General features: G+C 59.5%; 1 protein-coding gene across 1 annotated transcript in view; it reads right to left on the bottom strand.

Moving 5' to 3' along the window:
* The window catches only part of SIGLEC1 (sialic acid binding Ig like lectin 1), an 18,311-nt gene extending 16,811 nt beyond the window's left edge, over positions 1-1,500 (bottom strand). The window contains exon 1 of the mRNA XM_017737378.1: positions 939-1,500. Within this exon, the coding sequence (XP_017592867.1) occupies positions 939-986 (48 nt within the window). The 5' untranslated portion in view covers positions 987-1,500. The remainder of the gene's footprint in view (positions 1-938) is intronic.
* Between the last annotated feature and the right edge of the window lie 9,829 nt (positions 1,501-11,329).

Raw genomic sequence — 11,329 nt, 5'->3', positions numbered from 1 at the left:
CATCCCAGCCCAAGCTCCCCTTTCCCACTGGGAAGCCATTCCCTGCCTCCTGGCCCTCCAGCCCTTGGCCCCAGTCCCTCTGCAGCTCTCCTGGAGCCCCTTTAGGCCCTGCAAGGGGCTCGCAGCTCTCCCTGGCTCCTTCCCTTCTCCAGGGCAACATTCCCAGCTCTCCCAGCCTGATCCAGAGGGGCTTCAGAATCATGGAATGGTTTTGGTGGGAAAGGACCTTAAAGCTCCTCTCATTCCATGGGCAGGGACACCTCCCACTATCCCAGGTGGATCCAAGCCCCAGTGTCCAACCTGGCCTTGGGCACTGCCAGGGATCCAGGGGCAGCCCCAGCCGCTCTGGGAATTCCATCCCAGGGCCTCTCCACCCTCCCAGGGAGGAATTTTTTCCCACTGTCCCACCTATCCCTGCAGTTTAAAAGCCGCCCGTTGGCCCAGGAAGGAGCAGGGAGAGGGGACACTCCCAGTGTGGGACCCTTCAGCTCCATCCCATCCCAAAAACCAGAGAAACGAGGACCACGGGATGGTGGGACACCATTCCCCGGGATAAAGGGTGCATATGAACCACCCTCCCAGGGAGGAATTTTTTCCCACTGTCCCACCTATCCCTGCAGTTTAAAAGCCGCCCGTTGGCCCAGGAAGGAGCAGGGAGAGGGGACACTCCCAGTGTGGGACCCTTCAGCTCCATCCCATCCCAAAAACCAGAGAAACAAGGACCACGGGATGGTGGGACACCATTCCCCAGGATAAAGGGTGCATATGACCCCCTCCAAGCCTGGATCTGATCCCTGGAATTCCAGGTACTTCCCTGGCTCCTGGTAGGAGACGGATGAAGCTCATCCCAAAGGGATCCTCCATGAGCCCTCATCCCACCCCATTCTCTGCCCTCAGAATTCCCATCCTTTCCCAGCCCCAGGGAACCACAGCATTACCTGGCAGCGGCAGTGGCTCCGGCAGTGCCACCTCCGGAGCGGTGACATCAGGAAGCCGCCTGTCCCAGGGCTCAGGGACGTCCTTTTATCAGCGGGGGGTGGGAGATAAGGAGCCCCAAACCGCAGCACTTCCCTCTTCAGAGTCCATGCCCTGATTTTGGGAAGTGGTGACAGCGGCAGCCGTTCTCTAATTCCGGGTGTTTGGGGCCAGGCTGGGTTTGGAGCACTCCAAGATCTCCAGGTTTAGGGTCCTGCTGGCGGGGCTGGGGCAGGGTTGGTTTTGTCCCCCATGGGAACGGTTTGGGATTTGTGCTGATAATTCAGGAATGTTTTTGTTGTCTCTTGGATGGAATCGAGGGCGGCTCTGTCCTCAGCTGGGATTGCACCGGCAACTGGGGGGACACGGCCGGGAAAACCGATCCCAAAACACCCCAGGGATATCCTGGATCGTGTGGCTCCATGATCAGTGGATAAACTGGGAAAAAAAGAGGAAAAGGTGAATGTTGGGAATGATGGTGTTTGTCCTCCCAGGTAACCAAGATGGATCCTGGTTGTCCTGGGAATTCTGAATGTTCCAAGGGCTGGAGCCCCTCGGCTTGGGGAGAGCTGGGAATGTTGCCCTGGAGAAGGGAAGGAGCCAGGGAGAGCTGCGAGCCCCTTGCAGGGCCTAAAGGGGCTCCAGGAGAGCTGCAGAGGGACTGGGGCCAAGGGCTGGAGGGCCAGGAGGCAGGGGATGGCTTCCCAGTGGGAAAGGGGAGCTTGGGCTGGGATGTTGGGAAGGAATTGCTGGGAATGGAATTGCCAGAGCAGCTGGGGCTGCCCCTGGATCCCTGGCAGTGCCCAAGGCCAGGTTGGACACTGGGGCTTGGATCCACCTGGGATGGTGGGAGGTGTCCCCAAAGCCAGGAGAGGAAATTCCCAGAGGAATTCCCAGCTGGACACCTCAGCCCTGGGGATGCCGAGGCTGATCCAGCTCTCCTGGAGCACGACCCAGGTCCAACCTCTGCCCCCTGGAGTAAGGGCACCCGGGCTTGGTGGCACTGGTGGCACCGGGTGAAGCCGGCCCATGGTGACCGCTCAGGGTCAATGCCCGACCTTGTGCCCCGGGACTGTGGGAAAGTGCCCTGTGGGACCTCGGCCCCTCCCCGGCCCCTCTGGGGCCGTGCCAGGCGGGATGCTGAGTCAGCAGGGAGATGCCCACGGTCCTGCTGCCCCATCCCCCACCCCGGTTGTGCCACCCGCCGGGAATCGGTCCCAGATCCCACTGGGGGGTTACTGGTGTGGGGCTGTGCCAGGGCTGGGGAGGGGTCTTGGTGTGGGGGCTGTGCCAGTCCTGGTGGGGTCTTGGAATTGGGATCCATGCCAGGCTCGTGGGATCTTGGATTTGGGAGTTGTGCCAGTCCTTGGGGGGCTCTTGGAAATGGGAACTGTGCCAGTCCCGGTGGGACCTTGAAACTGGGAGCAGTGCCAGTCCTGGTGGGGTCCTGGAATTGGGATCCATGCCAGGCCTGGTGGGATCTTGGTGTGGGAACTGTGCCAGTCCCAGTTACTTCTTGGAGATGGGAATTGTGCCAGTCCCAGTGGGATCTTAGAACTGGGAGCTGTGCCAGTCCTGGTGCGTTGCTGGTGTGGGGGTGGTGCCAGTCCAGGTGGGGTTTTGGATTTGGGAACTGTGCCAATCCTAATGGGCTGTTGCTGTGGGAGCTGTGCCAGTCCTGGTGGGATCTTGGTGTGGAGGTTGTTCCAGCCCTGTGGACTCTTGGATTTGGGAGCTGTGCCAGGTCTGGTTACTTTTGGAACTGGGAGCTGTGCCAGTCCTGTGGGACCATGGAATGGGGGGCTGTGCCAGGCCTGTGGCTTCTTGGAGTTGGGAACTGTGCCAGTCCCAGCAGGCTCTTGGAAATGGGAGCTGTGCCAGTCCTGGTGCGTTGCTGGTGTGGGAGCTGTGCCAATCCTGATGGGCTCTTGGATTTGGGATCTGTGCCAATCCCACTGGACTTTTGGACTTGGGAGTTGTGCCAATCCCGCTGGACTCTTGGAACTGGGAGTTGTGCCAGTCCCGGTGTGCTTTTGGATTTGAGACCTGTGCCAGTCCCGGTGGGATCTTGGTGTGGGGGCTGTGCCAGTCCTGGTGGGACCATGGAATGGGGAGCTGTGCCAGGCCTGTGGCTTCTTGGAGTTGGGAACTGTGCCAGTCCCAGCGGGCTCTTGGAAATGGGAGCTGTGCCAGTCCTGGTGTGTTGCTGGTGTGGGAGTTGTGCCAGTCCCAGTGGGCCCGTGGAGCTGGGAGATGTGCCAGGTCTGGTGACTTTTGGAACTGGGAGTTGTGCCAATCCCAGTGGGCTGTCGGTGTGGGGGCTGTGCCAGACCTGACAGGATCTTGGACTTGGGAGTTGTGCCAATCCCGCTGGACTCTTGGAACTGGAAGTTGTGCCAGTCCCGGCGTGCTTTTGGATTTGGGACCTGTGCCAGTCCCGGTGGGATCTTGGTGTGGGGGCTGTGCCAATCCTGCTGGGCTCTTGGATTTGGGAACTGTGCCAGTCCCGGTGGGATCTTGGAAATGGGAGCTGTGCCAGTCCTGGTGCGTTGCTGGTGTGGGGGTGGTGCCAATCCTGGTGGGATCTTGGAATTGAAGCTGCGTCAGTCCTAGGATCTGGGAGCTGTGCCAGTCCTGGTGGGCTCTCGGAACTGGGATCTGTGCCAACCCTGTGCCAGGAGCACCATGCACTGCCCTGGCACGAGGAAAGCTCCATGTGATCCATGCCACGGCCGTGCCCACCCGGAGCAGCCGCCCAGCCCTGAGCAGGAAATGCCAGGGCAGTCTGACCCAGCTCCGGCCGCTGCTCTGCCCCCACTTCCAGATCCTCCACTTCCCTCCTGCTTCCCATAGAGCAGCGCCGTGCCCCCGGTGCCCTGGCATGGCCGGGGGCGGGGGGTTGCCCCCCCTGCCAGCTCCAGATGGGACTCCTGGATCTACCAGGAGTCTGCCGGCATTCCCGTGGCGGGCAACAGTGGGATCCAGGAGGAGCAAGGCCCATCCCAATCCCTTTCCTTGGATACCTGCACCCTTTTCCAGGGCATCCAGGAGCCTCTGGAACCTCATCCCGTGCCAGGGTTGCCAGCCCGTGTTGTCCCAGCTCTCCCAGCTCCACGGAAGCCCGGGAGCTTCCGGAGCGCTCCGGCTCTGGGCCGTGCGTGGGCAGCGTCTGGGGCACGTCCCTGTGCAGTTCCTCTTTCCAGGCCCAGGCACAGCCCAAGGGTGGGATGAGGTGGAAAAGGGAACCTTTCCGGGAAGTGAAATGAATGGGAAATGAGGGAAATGAGGGAAATGAGGGAAATCAGGGAAAGGGTGCAAAAGGATGGAAAAACCCATGGGATTCTCCAGGGAGGGAGGGGTGGCTGTGCCATAGCCTGGGGATCGGCTTCCTGCTGGGAATGGGCATCCTGCATCTTGGAATTGAAGCTGCGTCAGTCCTAGGATCTGGGAGCTGTGCCAGTCCTGGTGGGCTCTTGGAACTGGGATCTGTGCCAACCCTGTGCCAGGAGCACCATGCCCTGCCCTGGCACGAGGAAAGCTCCATGTGATCCATGCCACGGCCGTGCCCACCCGGCACCCCGCTGGGAATGGGCAACCTGCTGGGGACCAGGATCCTTCTGGGAATGGGCATCCTCCTGGGAATGAGCATCTTCCTGGGGTCCAACATTGTCCTGGGGAGCAGCATCCTCCTGGGAATGAGAACCTTCCTGGGGACCAGGATCCTTCTGGGAATGGGCATCCTCCTGGGAATGAGCATCTTCCTGGGGTCCAACATTGTCCTGGGGAGCAGCATCCTCCTGGGAATGAGAACCTTCCTGGGGACCAGGTTCCATTTGGGAATGAGAACCTTCCTGGGGACCAGGATCCTTCTGGGAATGATCATCCTCCTGGGAACGAGTGTCTTCCTGGGGACCCGGACACACTTGGGGATCGGCGTCTTCCTGGGGGAAGTCCATCATCTTCCCGGGGATCAGCATCCATTTGGGAATGAGAACCTTCCTGGGGACCAGCATCCTCCTGGGAATGAGAACCTTCCTGAGGACCGGGATCCTTCTGGGAATGAGAACCTTTCTGGGAATGAGAACTTTCCTGGGGACCAGGTTCCATCTGGGAATGAGTGTCTTCCTGGGGACCCGGACCCATTTGGGGATCAGCATCTTCCTGGAGTCCATCATCTTCCCGGGGATCAGCATCCATTTGGGAATGAGAACCTTCTTGGGAATGAGAACCTTCCTGGGAATAAGAACCTTTCTGGGAATGAGAACCTTCCTGGCACCAGCATCTTCCTGGGGTCAGCATTTTCCCGGGACCAGCATTTTCCCGGGACCAGCATTTTCCCGGGATCAGCATCTTCCCGGGATCAGCATCTTCCTGGGATCAGCATTTTCCCGGGACCAGCATTTTCCCGGGACAAAGCCCTCCCCTTACCCCATTTGGGGTCCCCGCCGTGGCTCGGGGCACTCCGCGTCTCCCGCTCCCATTCCCAGGACGGGTGGAGCGGAGTCCAGCGGGAGCTGTGGGACGCGGCTCATTCCATGCCCAGGAGGAATGCGGGATGGGCGGCGAGCCGGAGAGATAACCGGGAATTCGGGTGTGGGCTGCGAGCAGGGAGAGGAAAACACGGATGGGAAGAGTGGGAATAAATCACCCGTCCTGTCGGGGGTGCGGCCTGTGCCAGGGACCCTAAATCCAGGGGAAAATTCCATATTCCCAGGCAAATTCCTCCTTTTCCCTTCTCAAGGAGGGAGCGGGAGGAAGAGGAGGCAGCGCTGTGGGATGGGGCCGATCTCCCTCCAGCCCCTCCCGCATTCCCCCCTTCCCTTTCCTGGCGTGAAAAGTTGAAGGAAAAGGACAAACCAAATAAATTCCGGCTCGGCGGGGACACCGCGGTGACACCGCCACCAGGGCGTCACCGTCCCTGCGCTGGCACCTGAGTCAACACAAACTGGTTTTCTTTGGCTGGGAGAACTGGGAAGCGCTGTCCCAGCTAGGGGAGGCGGGGGGTGTGCGCCAAACCGAGGGAAAAACTTGGGAATACCGGCTGCTGGGACAATCCGGGGACAGCGGGACATTCCCGGCTTCCCCATTCCCGGGACAGATGTTGGGGACGCCCTGCCCTGAGCACAGACCGCGCACATCTGGATTCCCTGCGGCTGGAACGCGCGGGGGTTCCGAGGCGGGGATGGCAGGTACGGAATCCTCCCTTTCCAGCCGCGCCACCCCCGCGCTGTCCCCTCCCTGCCCTCCCCGTCCCCACGGCCAAGGGTCACCCAGGCCTGGGAACGCGGCTCCAGGCAGCGCCAGGGAAATGTTTGCTTTGGCACCGGGCTGGGAATGAGGCCCCCGGTGAGGTTGGGCGGCTCCCGGCTCCCCTCGGCTCCTCCCGGATCCCGCTGGACTCCTCCAGCTCCTCCCGGCTCCTCTGGCTGACCCAAGTCCCTTCAATCCCCTCCCAGTCCTCCCAGTTACCCCATCTCCGGCTGGGTCTCCCAGCTCTCCTCAGCTCTGTCCAATTCCTTCTCCCCCAGTACTCCCAGTTCCCCCCGGTCCTCGTGGTTTCTGCCCTCCCCGGCTTGCCCCCAGTCCTTCCCAGTCCTCCCAGTTCTCCCTGTCTCCTCCTGCTTTCCCCTGGGAGTGTTTGTGAACTCTCAAATCCAGGGATTCATGAGCCCACAGCTCCAAATTCCACCCCCGGGAGTGTTTGGGATCTTTTCAAATCCAGGGATTCCCAACCCCCCAGCTCCAATTTGCGCCCTGGGTGTGTTTGGGACCCTCAAAATCCAGGGGTTACTGAGCCCCCAGCTCCAATTTCTATCTTGGGGCTCTTTGGGATCTTTCAAATCCAGGGGTTACTGAGCTCTGAGCTCCAATTTCTATCCTGGGGATGTTTGGGATCTTTGAAATCCAGGGACTCACAACCCCCAGCTCCAAATTCTACCCTAGGGGTGTTTGGGACCCTCAAAATCCAGGGATTCAGGAGGTCCCAGCTCGAATTCCCACCCTGGGGATGTTTGGGACCCTCAAAATCCAGGACTCCACAAGCCCCCAGCTCCAAATCCCACCCTGAGGATGTTTGGGATCTTTCAAATCCCTACTCCCAATCACCACCCCAATTCCTGGGCTCATTCCAGCAGGATTTTTAGGTTGAGCTGGTGCCCGGCTCCAAGGAAACATTTTGGGTTGGATTCTGCTCATCCCGAAGACTTGCCCATTCCCGTGTGTGCGAGCTTCCGAGTGGAAAATCGATTCCTAATGCACAAACCTGACTTTTACATTTCGGGAACGCTGGGATGGAGCGGTCTCGAGTCACTGATCCCAAACGCCTCATTAGCTCCGGAGCGAGCCGGGCTCCCGGAGGAGGAACGGGATGTGAATTATTCCTGCGACACCGGGAGCGATGATGGTCCGAAGTAATGGGATCTGACATGGCCCCGCTCCTGCTGCGCTAATTCCCGGTTCCCTAAATCCGCCGCAGTGCCGAGGCCAGGCAGGGACACCCTGGGGACTGCAGGGGACCGGTGGCATCGCTCCAAATCCAAAATCCCAGGGTTTGCTTTTCCCAAACAGTGTCTGCGTGGTCCCTGTCCATGAGGGGATTCCAAATCCAGTCGGTGACAGCCCTGTCCTGGTTTGGGATGATCTTCCAACTTCCCAGACCTGGAGCCATGACATTCCCACCTCCCTTGGGATGCTGCTCCATCCTTCCACCCCTGGAGCCACAAAATTCCCATCCTGGAAAGGGGTGATGCTCCAGTCTCCCAAACCTGGAACCAGGACAGTCCCATCCTGGCTTGGGATGAGGTTCCAACCTCCCACCCCTGGAGCTACGACATTCCCATCCTTTCTCAGGAAGATTCTCCATCCTCCCACATCCACAGACAACGTCCCCATGCTGGTTTGGGATGATGTTCCGTCATCCCAGACCTGGATCCAGGACAACTCCATCCTTCCTCAGGGTGATGCTCCATCTTCCCAACCCTGGAAACATGACATTCCCACTTCCCTCAGGATGATGCTCCAACCTCCCAGACCTGGAGCCACGATATCCATGTACTTCCTTGGGATGATGCTCCATCCCCCCAAATCCAATGACACAATGTCCCCATCCTGATTTGGGATGATGTTCCATCATCCCAGACCTGGATCCAGGACAACTCCATCCTTCCTCAGGATGATGCTCCATCTTCCCAGTCCTGAAGCCACGACATTCCCAACCTCCCTTGAGATGATGCTCCATCCTTCCACACCCAGAGCCACAACATTCCCACCTCCCTTGGGATGATGCTCCAACCTCCCAGACCTGGATCCAGGACAACTCCATCCTTCCTCAGGATGATGCTCCATCTTCCCAACCCTGGAACCATGACCTTCCCACCTCCCTCGGGATGATGCTCCATCCTCCCAACCCTGGAAACACGACATTCCCACCTCCCTCAGGATGACGCTCCAACCTCCCAGACCTGGAGCCATGATGTCCGTGTACTTCCTTGGGATGATGTTCCATCGTCCCAGACCTGGATCCAGGACAACTCCATCCTTCCTCAGGATGATGCTCCATCTTCCCAACCCTGGAACCATAACATTCCCACCTCCCTCGGGATGATGCTCCATCCTCCCATATCCAGAGCCACAGCATCCCCATTCTGGCTTGGGATGATGCTTCATTGTCCTGCCCCTGGAACCACGACATTCCCACTTCCCTCAGGATGATGTTCCATTGTCCCAGACCTGGAGCCATGATGTCCGTGTACTTCCTTGGAATGATGCTCCATCTCCCCAAATCCAACGACACAATGTCCCCATCCTGACTTGGGATGATGTTCCATCGTCCCAGACCTGGATCCAGGACAACTCCATCATTCCTCAGGATGATGCTCCATCCATCCCCCCCTTGGAGCCACAAAATTCCCATCCTGGCAAGGGATGATGCTCCAATCTCCCAAACCCGGGACCATGATGTCCCTGTACTTCCTTGGGATCATGCTCCATCCTCCAAAACCTGGAGCCATGACATTCCCATCCTAGCTTGGAATGATGTTCCAACTTCCCAGACCCGGAGCCACGACATTCCCAACCTCCCTCGGGATGATGCTCCATCCTTCCGTACCTGGAGCCACGACATTCCCAGCTTCCCATGGGATAATGCTCCATTTTTCCCGGTGTGGCTCCATCAGCAGCACCATCCCACAGCAGCGGGGCTGCTCCAAGGGCATCCCGAGGAGCATTCCAGGAGCTCCAAACACCCTCCGGGTCCCGTGCTGGGTGACAAAGGCACTTGGGAATGTTGTGCTCTGAGGCCTGGGGTCGGATATGCCCTCACTCCATCCCCACAGGCAGGATCCAGCTTTTCCCAGCTCCGGGATGAGACCTGGATCTGGAATGTGGGGATTCCAACCACTGCAGCATCCCACAGGCCATGGAATGTTGGAGCACAGGGATGCGAAGCTGCCCTTGTTCCATCCCGGCCCCAATCCTAAGGGATCAAACCCTCAACTCCCAACTCCTCCAGCTCCAGGGGGCCTTTCCCAGCCTCTGGAGCTGCCTGGCACCACCAAAATTCCCCCTCACTCCCATCTGAGGTGATGCCGGGATGGGATTTTCCCAGTGAAAAATCATCCCACAGACCCAAGGACTCATTGCCCTTGAGATTGCGGCTGTGTCCCTTTCTCCCACCCACCAGACCCCCAGGAGCTGCTTGGGATCCTTGGGATGAAGCCCTGGGTGCCAGCAGATCCCGGTGTGGGGATTCCAGAGGCCGAGGGATGGAGCGTGGGATGAGAAAGGGCCTTTCCCATCCGCGGGAGGTTTGGTGAGGAACAACAACAGCAGCTTGCGGTTGGAAACATCCCAGTTGGGCAGGAAAAAGCCATTCCTGCCAAAACTGCTGGCAGGAAAACTGCGGCTTGGAACTCCCGGCGCTTGCGGGGGAGTTCAGGGAAAGCGGCTTCGCTGGGAATGGTTGAGGCATCCTCCCCCATCCCAGTGTTCCCTGAGGGGTGTCCAGCTCCAGGGGGACACCCCAGGGTTGTCAGCAAGTGGGACATGGGGACATTTTTCCCTCCCAAACCCCTCTCAGTGCTTGGAGATGAAACATCCGGAATCTTTGGCTGCTGGAAGGGGTCCAGGATGCTCCTGCTCGCTCCCAACCCTTCCCGAACATTCCTGGGACAGGGAAGAGGATCCCAAAGTGCAGGACATGTTTAACAGCACTCAGGGATGGCCGCTGTCACATCGATGTCCCCGACACCACTCTCACTTCCAGCACCGCTGGGAACGTGGGAATTGTGGTGGCTGATCCGCGCCGGATCCGTGTTCCCAATCTGTGTTCCCGCTTTGCGACATCGTTTTGCATTTTGCTCCTCGTTTTTGCACTTTTCACGCTTTTCAGGACCTGAACCATCAGTTCTGGCAGCTGGAGGCAGTGGGAGCCCTCCCTTTTCCTGCCGCAGGGATGCGGGAGAGTGGGAAGAGCTGTTTTTCTCCCAAATCCTCAATTTTCCTCCCTAAGGTGCCCATGCCAGGGCGGCTGTGGGAAACCAGGGAATTCCCAGCTTCCCAAGTCTCTCTGGCCTCATCCAGCCAGGAGAGATCCCTGAATCTGGGGTGCTCCAGAGGGTGGGAGGAGCCGGGGGGCAGGGAACCCTCAGGATACTGGGGAGTGGGACACGTGGGAAGTGGGAATGCTGCAGTGGGGTGACAATGCCATGTCCCAGACAGATCCCAGACAGGCTGGGAGCCACTTTTCCCTCCCTCTTCTCCAGGACAGGAATTTCTGGATTTAACCTCCCACAAGGGGTGGCCAAAATCCCTGTGGAAAATCCTCTCCAGGCTGCAACCCCCCTTCCAAACTGTCCCTGCTCCTTCATTCCCAAATCCCAGCTCCTTGTGGAGGGAAGGGGCTCTGGGGTGGGGTCCCAGCACAGACCCCAGGGGTGGCTTTGGTGACTCAAGGCCAGCAGGGTGGCGACTGTCACTGCAGAGAGGTGGCCACCAGGATACATCTGGGCACAGCTGGGCACGGGGAGGGGGCACTGGAGACCCCAGCCCCCCTTTTGGGGACCGCCCAGAGGCAGCGCTGCCGCAGCCCCCCCGTTCTGTGCCCCTCACGGTTTGTTTTCCTTTCCCGGAGAACTCCGCCTGACCCGGGGCCGGGAAGAGCCTCTGGAGCGGGGAGAGCCCGGCGAGACCCCCGGAGCCGCCCCCTCCTCTCGGTAATGGTTTGCAGCTGCCTCCTCCTCGCCCTCCTCTTCCTCAGGGAAGGCTGGGGGACACCGTGGCACGGCCAGGGGTACCAGGGGAGGGGACAAGGGGAGGCTGGGGGACACCATGGCACGGCCAGGGGAACCCGGGGAGG

Source organism: Corvus brachyrhynchos, unplaced genomic scaffold (genome assembly GCF_000691975.1).
Source record: "Corvus brachyrhynchos isolate BGI_N302 unplaced genomic scaffold, ASM69197v1 scaffold85, whole genome shotgun sequence".
NCBI classification, from domain to species: Eukaryota; Metazoa; Chordata; class Aves; order Passeriformes; family Corvidae; genus Corvus; species Corvus brachyrhynchos.
Note: the sequence above shows the minus strand (reverse complement) of the source record. Positions and strands in the feature narration are given on the sequence as shown.